The 17,512-nt window shown below is 49.7% G+C and overlaps 1 protein-coding gene across 2 annotated transcripts; it reads right to left on the bottom strand.

The window, feature by feature from the left end:
* Positions 1-268: 268 nt before the first annotated feature.
* LOC120318910 (mitogen-activated protein kinase 15-like) lies at positions 269-13,951 on the bottom strand. 2 transcript variants are annotated; one of them, XM_039367063.1, is made up of 10 exons: positions 13,793-13,951; positions 13,605-13,703; positions 13,474-13,503; positions 11,831-11,921; positions 11,061-11,191; positions 8,287-8,450; positions 3,421-3,560; positions 910-967; positions 645-782; positions 269-533 (listed from the first exon to the last, which is right to left on the bottom strand). In XM_039367063.1, exons 1-10 carry the CDS (start codon positions 13,868-13,870, stop codon positions 284-286), a joined length of 1,179 nt encoding a protein of 392 aa, XP_039222997.1. In that variant the 5' UTR covers positions 13,871-13,951; the 3' UTR covers positions 269-283. The 2 variants fall into 2 exon arrangements, with proteins under 2 accessions (XP_039222997.1, XP_039222998.1); XM_039367064.1 differs by lacking the exon at positions 13,474-13,503.
* Between the last annotated feature and the right edge of the window lie 3,561 nt (positions 13,952-17,512).

Consider the following 17,512-nt stretch of genomic DNA (forward strand, 5'->3'; position numbering starts at 1 on the left):
ATTCGGTTAGACAGTGCCCAATGTTCAAGTCTGTCCAGATCCTTCTGTATCTTAAGCCTATCCTCCACTGGCAAGAGAGCCCTTTGTGCAACCGAGCTGCTCACAATTTCTTTCTCTGTGGTATTTTATTTGGTCCTTTGTTACCTCGTTTTTGGTTTCCTAAGCATCCTGAACTGTTTTCCCCTCAGGATTTCCATCCATGGACTCTCTTTCTTAGTTTGTTGAAGTCAGCTCTTAAACTCTAGAAAAGTAGCCCGACTTTGTTCAGTCATGCTTGCCTCCATTAAGGCAAACCCGAGTGCGTCACAGTCACTCTCTCCCAAAAGTTCCTACCCCTTCGGGACAGGCGTCTTCCTTCAGCTCTCTGGGCCAGAGCAGAGCTGAAGGACCCCTCAGGGTTCCTCTGGACCGGGGGCAGCGGGGTTACCTCATAAACCTGATTGCGATACTCGGCCACCGAGAGCTGCACGTCATCAGCAAGAGGAAGGGTCACACTGTGGTTGAGAGCAGGCTCTTTGGCAGCACAGTGGAACCTGCCGGGAGAAGGCCAGGTGAGCACAAGGCTGGCCGAGGGAGGCCGGAACACGGCTTTGCCCGTCTGAGAGACATCAGACAGCGGTAGCGAAGCCCCAGGGGGCTCTCACCTTTGCACATAAGGGTGCTCCAGGGCCTCCTCTGCCGTCAGCCGCTTCTCGGGGTTGAACACCAAGAGCCGCTTCAGAAGGTCCAGGGCCTGGGGAGGGGTGGAGGCAGGCAAGAGCTCCTCCAGAGTCAGCTGGGGCCTGCAGCCGGGACAGAAAGCACGCTGCGGTTCCACTCCACAGAGAGCTCCCAGCCCTCCTCTCACCCTGAGGTGGAAGAGGTGCCTCCTCGGGAACTGCGATCCATTCAGCAAAAGAAAACACTTACTGGCAGCTCACACGGTTGATAACGGAGGCTTGGTAGTCAGAATGGAAGGCCTCTATATCTGCAAAGCAAAGCAACGGATCAGAAGATCCCCTCAGGGACCACTGAGGAGAGCCTTTTCGGTTTTTTCCAGCAGGGCCTGGGCAATTTGGGGTTTAGGTGGCACCTAAACCCAGGAAGTACAAATAAACTTCCCTGCAGACTTCTTTTGTCTTCTCGTCCTCCAGTGGGTACCTTGAACGGACAGGGGCAGTAGTTCGCCTTTTGTTCTGACCTGAAAGCCCTGGAGTCCTTGGGGTTAGGAAGGCCCTAGAGGTCAACTCCCTGGCGAGAGGCCGGAGCCGGGCACAGCTGGGGACTTAAGAGGGAGGGCTTACAAGAGAGGGACAGCGGGAGGGCGTGTCAGGAAGGGGCCCAAACTAATTGGATTCTTCAGGAGGCGACTGGTCCCTCCCCTTTCCTCTCCCACCGGCTCCGCCAGGGCTGCTAAAGGAGACCGGCCACACTTGCTCTCGGTCTCCCTGACCCTTTCCTACACCGAGCCGCAAGCTAGTCCCGCTGGTTGGGTCGGCTGTGCAGAAGAGAGCTGAAACCTAGAAAACTGGGTCGAATAAGCTATGAACCCAGGGGATGACCCAGGGGCCATTTTTATACGGCCCCTCTTCACTTCCACTTCTGGGTTTGGACTGCGCTCAGATGAGCTCCTTGCACCCCTCCCCATCCAAGCCACCTGGGCTAGATTCTTTCTGCCTTATCAGATCCGGGTCGTCTCATGACCTCCAGACCCAGAAAGGAGGCTTATTTTGCACTTAAGCTTGGGGACACAGACACGGGAGCCTTTTCAAAGTGAGGCTGGTCCACGCTGTCTCTGCGGTTGGGGGGAGAAAGGGGACACTCGGTGGTGCTCTAGTCTGAATCTGGTGGTTTGGCCAATGGGTGGTGATTTGTTTCGTGGACGTTTACCCTCCTGCTCCCCTAAACCCAGGGGATCACAAGAGGTTTGGGTGGCTGATCTCCATGGACGCCCTCAGCTCCCTCAACGTCTCCACAAATTCCAACCTTAGCAGGGGCCTGAACCAGATGACACCCGAGTTCCTTCCCAATGCTCTGGTACCCTTCCACGCTGAGATGGGGATCAGCTCCCAAACCATCCAGAAGGCCGACACCTACGACAGCCAGAAAGGGGAGGGGCAAGGTGTCTCTGTGGGCCATCCCAGGGAGCCTCGGCCTCCTTTCTGAAGCTTGGTTGAGGACGAAGATAGACATCTTATTAGGGGGACCGGAGCCCAGGGCCAAGCTGGGGGGGACGGGTGTTATGGGAAGCTCTTCAGAAACACCAGCTTCAATAAATCAATCCCACATCCCAGGACTTCCCTCTCTGCTTGTGAAACTCTTAGAAGCTCCCTGCCTGCCTGCCTGCGCACCAGTTGGGCTCAGCAGGAGGAACAACAGAAAATCTTTGGGATCCACAAGGCGTATCAGGGCATAAACGGGTAAGATTCTGGCAGGAGCCCTCAGTCTCCCTTCGGCAAAGGAAGGAACAAAGGGATGGCGACGCAACAACACACCAGCTTTTTACAGCAAGAAGGGAGCTGTGAATGGCTCCACCTGCCTGTCCCATTGGATCTAGGAAGAGACAGAGAGACAGAGGAACAGAGAGAGGCAGAGACAGAGACAGAGAGAGAGAGAGACAGCGAAAGAGACAGAAAAAGAGAGAGAGACAGAGACAGAAAGAGAGACAGAAAAAGAGAGAGAGAGAGACAGAGACAGAAAAAGAGAGAGAGAGACAGAGACAGAAAAAGAGAGAAAAAGAGAGAGAGAGAGAGAAAAAGAGAGAGACAGAGACAGAGACAGAGAGACAGAGACAGAAAGAGAGAGAGACAGAGACAGAAAAAGAGAGAGAGAGACAGAAAGAGAGAGACAGAAAGAGAGAGAGACAGAGAGAGACTGAGGAACAGAGGCAGAGAGAAAGAGAGAGAGAGAGAGAGAGAGACACAGAGAGAGACAAAGACAGAGAGAGAGAGACAGAGAGAGACAGAGACAGAAAGAGAGAGAGACAGAGACAGAGAAAGAGACAGAAAAAGAGAGAGAGACAGACAGACAGAAAGAGACAGAGAGAGAGAGAGACAGAGACAGACAGAAAGAGACAGAAAAAGAGAGAGAGACAGAGACAGAGACAGAAAGAGAGAGAGACACACACACACACACAAAGACAGAAAAAGAGAGAGAGAGACACACACAGAGAGAGACAGAGACAGACAGAGAAAGAGACAGAAAAAGAGAGAGACAGAGAGAGAGACAGAAAGAGACAGAAAGAGAGAGACACACACACACAAAGACAGAAAAAGAAAGAGAGACACAGAGAGAGAGAGACAGAGACAGACAGAGAAAGAGACAGAAAAAGAGAGAGAGAGAGAGAGAGACAGAAAGACAGAAAAAGAGAGAGAGAGAGAGAGAGAGAGAGAGAGAGAGAGAGAGAGAGAGAGAGAGAGAGAGAGAGAGCGCCTTTCTTACCTCCTGCGCTGGGGGGAGGAATAACATGCAGGATCTGCTCTATCTGATTGACGGTCGATGTCCCTGGGAACAGAGGCTTCCCCAGGAGCATCTCCCCCAAGATGCAGCCGATGCTCCACATGTCCACCCCCTTGGTGTAACTGCAGGGAAAGAAGAAAAGGCAGCTGGAATCAAAGATCCCGTCCCCCCCCCCCCGGTGTGGAAAGCGCAAAGAGGCCAATGCACCTGGTGCCGAGCATGGGAAGAGGGGCCGGTTTTGCTCTGAAAAAGTAGCAGAAGAGTTCACCAAATCTGATTAACCTGGGGAAACGGCTTCAGCTGTTGGAAATGGCTCTGGTTTTGGCACTGCAATCAAGTTCCAATGCCAGCCATGCCATTCATTAAGGGCACAAATAAACGTTTTGACACTCGCAACGTGACTGTTATATAAAGGAATACAGAGGCTGAAGGTGGCCAAGGCCCATGTAGTCCAAAAAATTGCATCACGCAGTGGCTGTGGAGAAAAGGGGGGTCTTTTGGTCACAAATGGCATAATTTCTCTGTGCTGATTTTAAGGATACGCTTTAGTATCTTGCTGCCATCATTCCAAAATTATACAGTTACCCAATTTGCTTCCCCGTTCCCAAAATGCTCCTGCCACTTGGTTTGGCTGGAGGCTTATGCAGCTCCCACAGTCTCTCCTGTATACCAATTTGACCATTTGGAAGAAAAGAAGAGGGGCTCCTGCCTGCGAGTCATCCGTTAAATTGAGGTGTCGCTGCACAGCTCCCCTCCTTTTCCTTTCACCCTCTCCGCCAGCCTCTGCCTGCCTGTCTCCCTGGCTCTTCCCACGGAGGGGTGCTTCCTCCGGTGGCCATGTCCTGGAAGGAAGTGGCCAGGCAACCTTTAAGGTGCTTTGGCAGAAGGGAAGGGACTTCTTCCATTTCTTCCTAGTGGCCACTGGGAGAACCATTTCAGTAAATTGCACAGAGAGCTTTTGCTATTAGACAATTTAAAATGTTTAATAAACGTGTACGCAAAAGACTGGCCTCCAGTTTCAACTATAACTGCCCAGCAGTTATTGCTGTGATCAGGGAGTAGTAAACTAACATATAGTTAGAAGTCCTGTAGCCCAACCCCCTGCTGAAGGCAGGAGTCCTCAGACTATTCCAGTCAAGTGGCTGCCAATCCTTGCTTGAAAACCTCCAGCAACGGAGCTGCCTTCATTCCAGGAGGCAGCCTGCCCCACTGCTGAAGGGCCCTTTGGGTCAGGAAACTCCTGCTCTTCCTTGTCCTGCCCTACACACCTCTTCCCTGCCACAGGCCTCGAAAGGATGCTGCCGTATCTCACCCCGGCCCTCTCTTCCTTGGGCTGCGAGTGCCCTGTTCCCCTAACTTTCACGACAGATTGAGCCTCCAGGCCCCTCACCACCTTTGTCACTCTTCTCCACTTTCTTTCTAGTTCTTCAGCCTCCTTCTTGTGCTGGGCCAGTGTTCCAGGCCAGTCTGATTAGCGGAGCTGAGAGTAGAAATGCCACTTCCCAGGATCTCCACACTGCATCTCCGTTGATGCAGCCCAAGGCCGCACTGACTCCTTCAACGGCAGCTTCAGCACCCCACAGGCCCGCGTTTAATCCGTGGCCTGCCAGAACGCTCAGGGCTCCTTCCAACAGCCGTTACTGCCAAGCTAGGCAATGCCTGTCTTGTGGCGGCATGCCTGTTTTTTCAGTCTTCAAGGATATGAATACTCTATGAGCCTGTCCACTCTTTTTCTAAAACTCTTGAATTGGTGCTCATCTCCGCACCCAATGGCAGAAAATTCTAGAATCCACAACTTTCTTTTATCGGTCCTCATAGCCTTGCTTTTAATTTTAATGGCTTGGCCCAGGTTCCCACATTATGAGAGGAGGAGAAAATCTTCTGTCTACATTTTCCTCGAGAGGCGTAGTGTTATATACGTGGTGGGATCCCAAATCAGCAAACATTAGTGGGCGTGTCTTGAGTCCCAGTAGAGTAAGCTAGAAGCTGTCAAAACAGCAGGTAAGTTGTTCAAAACAAAGTGCTGGCAGCAAAGAGAATAGAGGGTGGGAAGCATAGGCTACACAAGAATTAGGAACCAGTAGCGTTTGTTTAAACTGCTGCTGTGTACAATTCCCAGGGAAAGAAGCAAATTAGGAACAATTACTTATGATCAAGGAAAAGGTGCTTTTATCGTAAATCAATCACTGCTCCTAATAAGGAAATTAGGAAAATGACATATGTGATAAAACGGTGCTTTTGCATGTAACACCCTGTACCTACAGATTGCTCAGTTTGAAACATCTTCAGTTGTTGGCTGTATTACCTGCAAACTGGGGTCAAGGGAGAGCTTTCCTACAGTTCTGGTACCACAGACAGGATGCCGACACCCAGAGATCCGACCCAAATCAATCCATCACCCAGTGTTGCTGTCACTGCTGATCGCAGCCACTCCCAGCCTCTGACTCTGGCTGTTGATGGCTCCTCGGGGAGAAGACTGGGCTTGCCAGAGAGGCCCTGCCCCATCACGCTCCAGGGCGTGGCAGGCCTTCCCTCCCCAGGCACTGGGCGCCCGTACTGCACGGCCCCCTGCGCCAGGCAGCCCCTGCCTTCGCTCCCTTTGTGTGAGGCCATCTCACTGGCGGGTTTCTGGGTGCCGAGAGAGAGAGAGAGCTCCCGGCCCTGGCCCAGAGAGGAGCACCCCCTCCCCTCCCCCAGTCCAGAGTTGGATATCTTGCTGAAATATCCCAAAGGTGCTTTTCCAAAAGGTAATTGGAGTTTCTTAGGTTTTGTCCTTGGAAACATTTCACTTCTCTTTTTTTTCTCATTAAAAATTTTTATTTTTCATTTATCAATTACATAAACAAAAAAGAAAAAAATTTCACATTTCACAAAATAAATTACACATAACCATAGGTTTTGCTTGCCCACCCCCCACCCCCCAACTGCATCCGCCCTCTCTAACACTCTCCCTTACTTCCCTCCTCTCTCTCCCCTCCCCCTCGCCTCTCACCATCCTACTTCCTCCCTAACCTTTCTCCTCCACTCTCATCCCTCTTCGGATACAGTACCGGGGAAATGTCCAAGCAACATCTCTCTCATAAGTTATCCTATCTATTATCTTACTTTAATCCTATTGTGTAACCTACTTACCCACCCACCCCCAGCTTCATGACCTGGGTGACTGAGAATCTCCACGGACACTTGCTGAGACTGATCGGAAGCCGTCTCAGTGGGCAGCACATACGGCAGCGGATGGACAGGCAAGGCCCACAAGACCATTCAGGCACGGCCAAGATTAGGATTCCCCATGTGCAACAGGTGTGGATGCCACCTTTTAATACACCGCCCACAGGTGACAGTGGGAGGAGCTTTGAGGGTTCTGTCCCAGGGACCTTTTGAGAGAGGCAGACTGGTCCATTTGGGAAGCAAACTAGAAAAGGGCATAGGAGAAACGGAGCGGGGGACAAAGTCCACAATGAGGAAGGACTGGGCAACTGAGAGCAAGACAGCCTCCTAGGGGTCCTCCGGCACAGGCTGCACAACCACCGAAGGCTGCGCTACCCTCTCCCCCCCCCGCCTGCTCCAGACAGGGCCAGGAGCAGCCGCCAAGCATGGCTGCCAGCCACAGATAGACGTTCACCCAGCACTGGGGAACCAGTTCTGTGTCGTTCTAGAGCCAGCTGTGCTTTGGGTCACGGAAATGGGTCCGTTGTTATTTGTGATTTCTCTTACTTTCATTCACTCCCTCTTGGATTTGGGGGCATGTGTTCCTCTCAGAAAGATTGCTGTTTAAAATTTTCCCACTGATAAGATTGGCGGCAATTTTTTTGGGGGGGGGGCGTGAGGGAAAGAATGTAGAGGGTGAAGAAGGGGGGAGAAGACAGGCGTGTCAAAAGCAGAAAACGGACGTTCTGCCATGGCTGGTCTTGCTTAAGAGTGGGAAGCTATTGCAAAAAGGAAGGGGTGGGGGCGGGGGGGGGAAACTATCTGCTGCCCCACTGAGGAAAAAACAGAAAGAAGGCACGTGCGCATGCACACATATAAACTGCCTAGGTCACAAAAAGGAACATTTGACCCAGGCCAAGATAGTTTCCTCAGAAATGAACCCGTAATAAAGGGGAAGGGAAAACTATGGCTCCAGTCATCTCCTCACTCTTTACAAAGCAACCCAAGAAATTGTATCACTTTACAGCTTGTATCTTTGCAACTATAGGAGAAGAAGGGGTAAAAAAAAAATTTTTTTTTTTCAAAAAAAAGGAGTGCAGCCATTAAGAGGTGGCCAAAGGTGTTTTGCCAATTCTCATTTATTGGCTCCTGAGTTATCCTTTAATTATGGAAAAACTGAAAAAACTAAAAGAACCTCCAGCAGCTACAAACCCAGAAGTGGCAGGAGCTTTGAAAGAAACACGTTCACAGCTCACTGGGAAGCTGTGCCCATTTTTTGGAAGCTTTTTCAGATGCGACACGTGGATCCACAAATTCCTCTCTAACTGGATATTTTGAACCAAAGAAGCCACCAGGTTGTTCCTGGTTCAAAATGGGGAGAATTGCTGTGTGGTTTGCTTCTCTAATTTCTAAACCACACCCTCAAATTGGTTCAAGGTTTGTACAAATTTCAAACTATGGTCAATCCAGGAAGCCACAGTCTCTGAGTATAGTTCTCTTCTGTCATAATCTAACAAGCGTCTGGTTAGGAAACCTGAACTACAACTTCACTCTGCAGCTCTAGCTTGCTTAGTCCCCCTTAAGCTCTCAAAAAAGTTTGGGACTTTGGGTGTTGCTATATTACGTCCCTGGGAAGTAAAAGTAAAGCCGGAGAAAGCCACCCTCCCGCCTCCTACGGCTCACGTGGAGTCCACTCCTTACCATTTTGATGCAAGCAGGATCTCAGGGGCTCGGTACCAGCGAGTAGCAACGTACTCCGTAAGTGCAGGGTTGCCTTCATCTTTTTCGATTTGGCCCAGGGAACGAGCCAGTCCAAAGTCGCACAACTTCACAAAGCAGTCTCTGTCCAGCAAGACGTTGGAAGGCTGGAAGGGGAGGGCGATGAAAAGAGGAACGGTGAGGGAGGGACTTGTACAGCCATCAAATCACTCGACCCATCGGCATCCGGCTATGCCCGATTCTACTAACAGCAGGTTTAAAAAAAGGAAGCGCTCTTATCTTGGAATAGTGGTGATCAAAGATGAGAGCTTCTCCTCCAGAACACTTTCCAGTTAATAAAAGAAATATATTTTAAGGCCTCAGTGCAGGGTGGAGAACATGTGTTGAGGGGAGGGAATGCCCAGGCCTTTTCCCTTAAAATCATAATTTGTTGTCCAGTATGAGGCTTTAAAAATCTTATTTTATAAAGCCTGCTTTAAAGTTTAACTGCCAAGTGATAAGTGAATTTTCTAGAGACCGTGCATGCCAGATAATGGTGCTTATGTTAGAGGGGAGCATGCCTGCAATAGATAGCCCCACCTAATCACCATTGCTGGTAGGCATACACACACACACACACACTCCCCTGGAGCCCATTACCCTGGGGCCAAAGTTTTCCTTCCTTCTTGTATGAAGCTAGGAGTTAGCCATGAAATGGTTCATGGAACTCAACCTAAGACCTAGGGGGCTGGGGTTTTTTTGTTTTTTGTTTTTCATTCCATTCAACTGTGTCAGATTCTCCAGACTACCTGGACAACTCCCTGCAATTTTCTTGGCAACATTTTTCAGAAGCTGTTTGCCATTGCCTCCTTCCTAGGGCTGAGAGTGGATGGCCGGCCCACTCAGATGGCTTTCATGCTAAAGGCAGGACTAGAACTCACAGACCCCCGTTTCTAGCCTGATGTCTTCACCATGACACCATCTGGCTGATTACCTTCTCTCAATTTAACTGACCTCATAGTTAAACTATAAACTATACAGCCCAGGGGAGGAAGTAAATGACCTGCCTGGAAGAAGGATGGGCATGGTTAGGATAATCCAGTCCCCACTTTGTCCTCATTTATTTTCATTAAGACTTTTCCACCTAGATGGGAATAATTAAAGGAGGCCGTGGTACCTCCTCACTCCCAAAAGTCCCATTTCAGGGAAGGTGGTAGAGAGAGGGTACCTGGGCTTCAGCTTCAGAAGACTCTGGAGGAAACAGATTATCAGGATCCAGATCAAATCGGGTTTCAAGCCAGGATTTAGTACAGAAATGGCGTTGGTCACACTAGTTCACAATCTGACACCCCTCCTGGTGCTCCTTGCTCTCTCCAGGGCATTTGATCCCGGTGGCCCTGGCATCCTTCTGAATCAGCTGTGGGGGCTGAGGCTAGGCTGCTCTATGGCATTTGTTCTCATTTCTCCCTGGCTACCTTCGGTCGGCGGCGTGGGGCATGTGGTGAGCGATCACGCCCCGGATTCTTTGCCCAGGCTTTGATGCTGCCTCCCCTTCCACTCAACATACACATGAAGCCTTTGGGTGAAGTCTTTGGAAAGGCTTGGATGAGAAGTGAAACTATGGGGAGGATACCCAGTTGTGTATGGCTGCCAAGGAATGTGGCCAAAATCTAACCAAGTGCCTGCAAGGGCTGGATGGAGGGGAACAGGCTCAGGGTTCATCATGCCAGGTGGCTGTGTCTACTAAGGCTACCACAACCTGGAAGTATTTCACTATCAACTCCCAGTGGGGCTGCACTTCCCCATTCAAGACTTGTAATTAAATTTAGGCACTCTCAGCTGCTCCTCAAAGAACAGGTAGAAGCTGTGCCTAAAATGGCCTTGACACAAGCACATCTGTGCCATCGATTGTGGCCTTTTCTGGCCCAGCTGGCCTTCAGGCAGCCACTTCTGCCCTGGTCACCTCACGATTAAGTGGGGCTGCTCATCCGGAAGCCTCAGCCTATTGGTGGTTCAGAGCACAGAAACGCAGGCTGCCTTATGGGTACATGACTCCATTATTCTGGAAAACCAGATGGTTTCCAACAGAATTATAGTTTCTGTTCCTGGTGCATAAGGTCCTTCCTGGCAGAATACCTGATTGTCTGCAGGACTGTTTATCTCCATTGGCCTCTGTCTGTCTGTTTGTCAGCACAATCAGGCAAGCAGGGCAGATACACTCTGGGTCCCACTGATTAAATATAAAAAGGATCATCTTGAGGTAGCCAGGAAGCCCACTTACTCTTACACAATTGCCCCCTGGAACCATATCTCCCAGAGATTATTACGACCGTCACATTATGACTTTTAGGAAATTATTAAAGGCCTGGTTGTCCTCTAGGGCTTTGGGGACAGTGTGGTTCTGGAGCTCCTTTAGTTATGGCTGTTTATGGCTGATGTTCTGTTCATCTGGTCACCCGTGTCTTGTTTTTCTTTTTAAGTCCTTTGTCTCTTTATCTGTAAGTGCCTAAAGCAGCGGTTCTCAACCTGTGGGTCGAGACCCCATTTGGGGTCGAACGACCATTTCACGGGGGTCGCCAAACAAGGCTGTCCACCATTTTTCCCCCCTTTTCTTTGGCCACGCCCCTGGCACCCGGTGATGTATAAGTGGTTGGGGGTCACCACAACATGGGGAACTGTATTATGGGGTCGCAGCATTAGAAAGGTTGAGAACCACTGGCCTAGAGTTGTCAAGGAACTGGAGGGAGGGTTTAAAATTTGATAAATAAAATAAATACCTTTTGGTCCCTGTGAATAACATTTCCTGAGTGGATATATTTGGTGGCTTTCAAGAGCTGGTACAGGATGTAGCACTTATGAATGTCTTTCAGTAAATTTCCCTTCTTGATCACTGCATGCAAGTCTGTCTCTAAAAAACGAAAGCAGCAATGAATGTGTAGCCCTTGTTCCGAGGGTGGATGCACACCAAAACACATCACTGGCATTGTTTGAGCAGAATATATCACAAACATTGTGGGATGTGACATTGGGCTTTAATTTTCAGGATTCCCTACTGGCAGAGCATAATCTCCCATTATAAACCCTAACCCGCTAAAAGATTCTTCTATATGCTTCCATTATTAACACATTTTCATTACTCTGCAATAACTCTGTAAACTGCTGAACAATTAAAACCGTCCTAAGACCCTTGTGTTGCAAGTCACCTCCACAAGTTTATCTTCCATTCAAGCTTTCATTTGAAATGGCATTTACAAATTTGCTTTTATTTATTTTATTAATACTGCTTTGAGGCAGTATTAATTCCTGGCAACTGATTAGTTCCTAGAATTTTACTCATTTATTACAATTATTTTATATCCCACCTATCAGGAAAACAAGCCTCTCAAAGTATTTACAACAATGTAAATAACTGTAAATGAAAATGCAATCAATAGTTAAAAACAAGCAAACTTCTAGGATTTGAATCCAACTGGACAGGCTTCTGTGGTGCTGCCTGCCTGCCTGCCTGCCTTCTTCCTTCTCTCATGGGAAGCTGGGAAGAGCTCACCCATGGATTCGAAAACCAGATAAACGTCCTTGTCATTCTGAGCCCGGATGACGTTCAGGAGCTGGATGATGTTTGGATGCCCTCCAAATTCCTGCAAGACATAAGACCAAACCAGCCCTGGCCTAGGCTCCTATCCTTCTGAGCTGGGGATCAGGGCTACAGTTATGCAGGTGTTTTTTTTTTCTTTCTCTAGGGCAGGCTCCGGGTAGTGTTGGTTGGGGGGGGGGAGAGATCATTCCCTATGTATCCGCTGTGTAGGGCCCCACAGGATTCTACTTTCTTCCTCCTTTTCAACACCTACCTGAAACTGGGTGGGGTCACCTCCCGGTTTAGGGCTATACTTTTATCTTTTGACTCCAGGCTGGCTAAGGCAGACCACCAAGTTTCTGCCCCAGCTAAGTTGATATGCAGTCTTGGGGTATGGGATGTCTTCCTGGATTCACAGTTCCTGCTTGAAGAGCAGGTGTCAGTTGTGATCAGGAAGGCCTTTGCACAACTCATTTCATGCACCAGTTGGGCTTTAGATGGGAGAGGAGAGGCGGTTCAGAGTGTCACTCGTGCCCTAGTCACCTTGCATACTGCAGCACACTCTACATGGGGCTGCCCTTGAAGATAGCCAGAAACTTCAACTGGTCCAAAATGTGGTGGCATAAACAATAATGTCTCAACGTGCCCATGTAACATTTCTGCTTTGAGAGATATACTGTGGGTTTGCTTCTGGATGCAATTCAAGGTGCTGCTTATTACCTATGTGGCACAGGGCCTGGCTACTTGGGGGAACCACCTGTCCCAAATTAATCCTGCAGGTTGGCGCACTCCAGGTTTCTTCAGTTAAAGAGTGCCCAGTATCAGAGCCCTGGAAGCGCATCTTGTCTGCTTCTCTGGAAGGAGGTTCCTCTGAGAATCAGATGCGCCCCCCCCCCCGTGGTGCAGAATTTTCCCAGGCCCTCAGCAAGGGACCCCACCCCCACTTCACGGCGTTTGCCCTTAATTGTCTTTATCTTTTATTGATTTTATTGTAATTTCATTTGATTGTTGTGAGTGGCCCAATTTCATTGAGTCAGGCAGCACACAAGTTTAATAAATTATTATGATTGCAAGCTGGGACGAATAGGAAGCCTGTGGCTTTTGCAGCATGCAAATAAAAACCCTTAATTGGAGCCTTTCTAAGAAAAACTTATTTTTATAAAAAGTCATTTTTATATACACTGTTGCCTAAGAGCCAACTGTTTATATAACATCTGTTATTTGTTACAAAACTGTTGAAATCATATGGAAATCAAATAAAAAAAAAGGGCTGGCCTAAACACCTATTTAAGGAGATTGCCCAGGAACTTGGAAGACTTACTGGCCTTTGTCTTCTTCCACCGTTTTAAACCTTTCAAGGGGAAAAAACAGCTTCCCAGGACAATTTACAAGGGCGGAGGGGAGGGGAAGCTGAAGGCCGGCATCTCCCCCCCCACCCCCTCCCGACTGACCAAGCAGGCCACCCGCCCTGAACCACCGGCCGGGGGGGGGGGAAGCGGGGGGCGGAGAGAGACCCTCGCCCGCCGGGCTGCTTCTCTGGCCGGCAGCGTCTCCCATGCGAGGAGGAGGAGGCTCCGCCCAGAGGGGGGGAGGGTCCTCCGCGGGCGGGGGCTCACCTGGAGGAAGGCGATCTCCCGGAAGGTCCTCTGCAAGGCAAGAGCGGAGGAAAGGCTCGCGTGTGGGGGGAGGGGGGCGCGGCGGGAGGCCCGCCCGCCCCCCGCCGCCCCCCCCGGAGGAGGACCCTCACCTGGGCGTCGGTCCGGTTGCGGAAGGCGTCGAAGATCTTCTTGACGGCCACGCTGGCGCCCGTCCGGCGCTCCGTCGCCTTCCACACGATCCCGTAGGCCTGCGCGGGAGGGGAGTGAGCAGAGGAGGGCGGCCCCCTCCCCTCCCCTCCCCCCTCCCCCTTCCTCCCTCCCCCCTCCCCGCGCTGACCCCCTTGCCCAGCCGCCGCTTGATCTCGTAGCGCCGCGCAACCGACTCCTCCACCTCGGCCGGCGCCGCCGCGCTCATCCTCCAGCCCAGCCGATGCTCGACGCGGTCGCCCTGGCAACGTCCTGGCAACGCCCACGTGCGTCCGCCCGGCCCCCAGCGGAAGCCGCCGCGCGAGGCCCCGCCCCTTCCGCCGATCCCGCCCGCCGCTGGGCCCGGAAGAGGCTCCCCCGCGGGCCGCTCGGGCGTGGAGGCGCCGAGGCGGAGAAGCCGGAGGGCGGCGGGGCCTGGCGGGAGTCGGATCGGACGACGGGGCTTTTCTTCGAGCTTCCCCGGTGGAGGCGGCGTTTCCTTTCAAGCCGGACCCTTCCCCCCCCCTCTGATGGGCCCAAGAGGCGCCGAGCCCCCGGGCCGAATTCGGGGTCCCGGAGGAGGAGGGGGAGGAGGAGGGACGCGTGTGCGACGGCAAAAAACTGCCAAAGGAACCAACAGCAATCGAAGGATCTCTTAGGACCCCCCCCACACACACGCACACACACCCCAACACTTGACAGGCAAAACAGAATATAAACAGATAGCAAACCCCACTCCTTACTAGTACTGATGATGTTACCTAGTTAGGGTCATGAAATGTCTGCAAGAAAACAAGGAGGCTCAGAGGGCACCAAGGGCCCCTCAAGTGCAATTCAGACATTTTATCTCTGCATTGGAGCAAAGCGGACGCCCCAAGCCGACAATTTCAGTAAACTCCAACTTAAAAGGAGAAAGGGACACCCCAACAGGTGCGCATGGAATTTTTTAAACTTCCTCATGAAGAAGTTCAAGGTTCAACTACAGATAATCCCCAAGTTACCTCAAGTCACTAAGCCAACATTCAAGGTTGCAACATTACCCCACCCCCCAGTACTTTCGTCCGTTTGCAGAACCTTTTGCCATCTTTACAAAAAGCCTTTGCTGCCGGGAACGGAGGCGTAGAGGGCCGCGCATGCCCCTCCCAGCCTCTGTTCTCGGCAGCAAAGGCTTTTTGCAAAGATGACCGGAGCCTACAGGGATGCAATCTCTTGTCACTGTCAGCCTTTGCTCAAGGTGAAACTGCAGCAGAGAGACTGAAGAGACCGTTCCCTTGATCATTGAGATCTATATAAGTGACCCGGTCAGGCAGGATGGGGGGCAGGGAGAAGCATGAGATACATCAGTGGGTCGAGGGAGGCCTTGTGCAACCGAAAGCACTAGGCCCCCCACGGCTTTCCCCACCCAGATATCTGATGTGCACTTAACGACCTGCGCATTCAATTAGTGAATGCACTGGCGAAAGCGAACAGTGATCGTGGCCAAATTACGCGATTCACTCCTACAAATCCTCAGGTTACGAATAATTGGCAGGCTCCATTACACTCGTAACTCGAGGACCACCTGTACACATTGATTACCTACTACTTCGTGGGTGTACTGATTGTGCATGCAGTTGCATATATGCTATACAATGTTCTTAGCATACTTGGAATGATCTCTAAATTGCTCACTTAAATACTTAAGGGTCAATTTTTTTGTATGCTAAGGATGACCTTTTGTTTGTCTCTGAACTCCTGCCCAGATCTATGCCCATGGATGAAAGCTAAGTATCACATTACCTCTTACCTGATCTTAGTTATTACCTTGCTGAATCTGTTTAAATAATAATAAAATAGTAATAATATGATAATGATGATGATGATGAATTCTTGTTGTTGTTGTTAATTGCGAAGTCGTGTCCGACCCATCGCGACCCCATGGACAACGTTCCTCCAGGTCTTCCTGTCCTCTACCATCTTCTGGAGTCCATTTAAGTTCACACCTACTGCTTCAGTGACTCCATCCAGCCATCTCATTCTCTGTCGTCCCCTTCTTCTATTGCCCTCAATCTTTCCCAGCATTAGGCCTTCTCCAGTGAGTCCTTCCTTCTCATTAGGTGGCCAAAATATTTGAGTTTCAACTTCAGGATCTGGCCTTCTAAAGAGCAGTCGGGGTTGATCTCTTCTAGGACTGACCGGTTTGAACGCCTTGCAGTCCAAGGGACTCGCAGGAGTCTTCTCCAGCACCATAGTTCAAAGGCCTCAATTCTTTTGCGCTCAGCCTTTCTTATGGTCCAACTTTCACAGCCATACATTGCAACTGGGAAAACCATGGCCTGGACTATACGCACTTTTGTTGGCAGGGTGATGTCTCTGCTTTTTAGTACGCTGTCTAGATTTGCCATAGCTTTCCTTCCCCAGGAGCAAGCGTCTTTTAATTTCTTGGCTGCAGTCCCCATCTGAGGTGATCTTGGAGCCCAGAAAAATAAAATCTGTCACTACCTCCATTTCTTCCCCATCTATTTGCCAGGAATTGAGAGGGCCGGATGCCATGATTTTGGTTTTCTTAATGTTGAGTTTCAAGCCAACTTTTGCACTCTCCTTCTTCACCCGCATCAAGAGGCTCTTTAGTTCCTCTTCACTTTCTGCCATTAGAGTGGTATCATCTGCATATCTTAGGTTGTTGATATTTCTCCCGGCAATCTTAATTCCAACTTTTGATTCATCTAGCCCTGCCTTTCTCATGATGTGCTCTGCATATAAGTTAAATAGGCAGGGCGACAGTATACAGCCTTGCCGGACTCCTTTTCCAATTTTGAACCAATCAGTGGTTCCGTGTCCGTTTCTCACTGTTGCTTCTTGACCCGCATATAATTCTCAAGACAAATGAGATGGTCTGGTACTCCCATCTCTTTAAGAACTTGCCACAATTTGTTGTGATCCACACAATCAAAGGCTTTTGCATAGTCAATGAAGCAGAAGTAGATGTTTTTCTGGAACTCCCTAGCTTTCTCCATGATCCAGCGTATGTTGGCAATTTGATCTCTAGTTCCTCTGCCTCTTCGAAATCCTGCCTGTACTTCTGGTAGTTCTCGATCCACATACTGCTGGAGTCTAGCTTGTAGGATTTTAAGCATAACTTTACTAGCATGTGAAATGAGTGCAATGGTGCGATAGTTTGAACATTCTTTGGCATTGCCTTTCTTTGGAATTGGAATGTAAACTGACCTTTTCCAATCCTGTGGCCACTGTTGAGTTTTCCAAATTTGCTGGCAAATTGAGTGTAGCACTTTTACTGCATCGTCTTTTAAGATTTTGAATAGCTCAGCTGGAATACTGTCACCTCCACTAGCTTTGTTGTTGCTCAGATTTTCTAAGGCCCATTTCACTTCACATTCTAGGATGTCTGGTTCGAGGTCAGTGACCATCTCATTGTGGTTATCTGGGATGTTAAGCTCATTCTTGTATAGTTCTTCTGTGTAGTTTTGCCATCTCTTCTTAATCTCTTCTGCCTCTGTTAGGTCTCTGCCATTTTGGTCCTTTATCATGCCCATCTTTGCATGAAACGTTCCCTTCATATCTCCAATTTTCTTGAAGAGATCTCTGGTCCTTCCTATTCTGTTGTTTTCTTCTATTTCTTTGCACTGTTCATTTAAGAAGGCATTCTTATCTCTTCTAGCTACTCTCTGGAATTCTGCATTCAATTGGGTGTATCTTTCTCTTTCTCCTTTGCCTTTCGCTTCCCTTCTTTCCTCAGCTATTTGCAAAGCTTCCTCAGACAGCCATTTTGCTTTCTTGCATTTCTTTTTCTTTGGGATGGTTTTAGTTGCTACCTCTTGTACAATGTTGCGAACTTCCATCCATAGTTCTTCAGGCACTCTGTCTATCAGAT

This window comes from Crotalus tigris, unplaced genomic scaffold (genome assembly GCF_016545835.1).
Source record: "Crotalus tigris isolate CLP2741 ecotype Arizona unplaced genomic scaffold, ASM1654583v1 scf7180000020529.43009, whole genome shotgun sequence".
NCBI lineage: Eukaryota > Metazoa > Chordata > Lepidosauria > Squamata > Viperidae > Crotalus > Crotalus tigris.

What these genes read in the sequence shown, in the direction of transcription:
- LOC120318910 (XM_039367063.1), bottom strand. Translation starts at nt 13,870, where the DNA reads ATGAGCGCGGCGGCGCCGGCCGAGGTGGAGGAGTCGGTTGCGCGGCGC. An exon ending in AGCGGCGGCTGGGCAAGGGG is followed by an intron (nt 13,704 to 13,792) that starts GTCAGCGCGGGG and finishes CCTCCCGCGCAG; the next exon opens with GCCTACGGGATCGTGTGGAA. An exon ending in GGGAGATCGCCTTCCTCCAG is followed by an intron (nt 11,922 to 13,473) that starts GTGAGCCCCCGC and finishes TATGTCTTGCAG; the next exon opens with GAATTTGGAGGGCATCCAAA.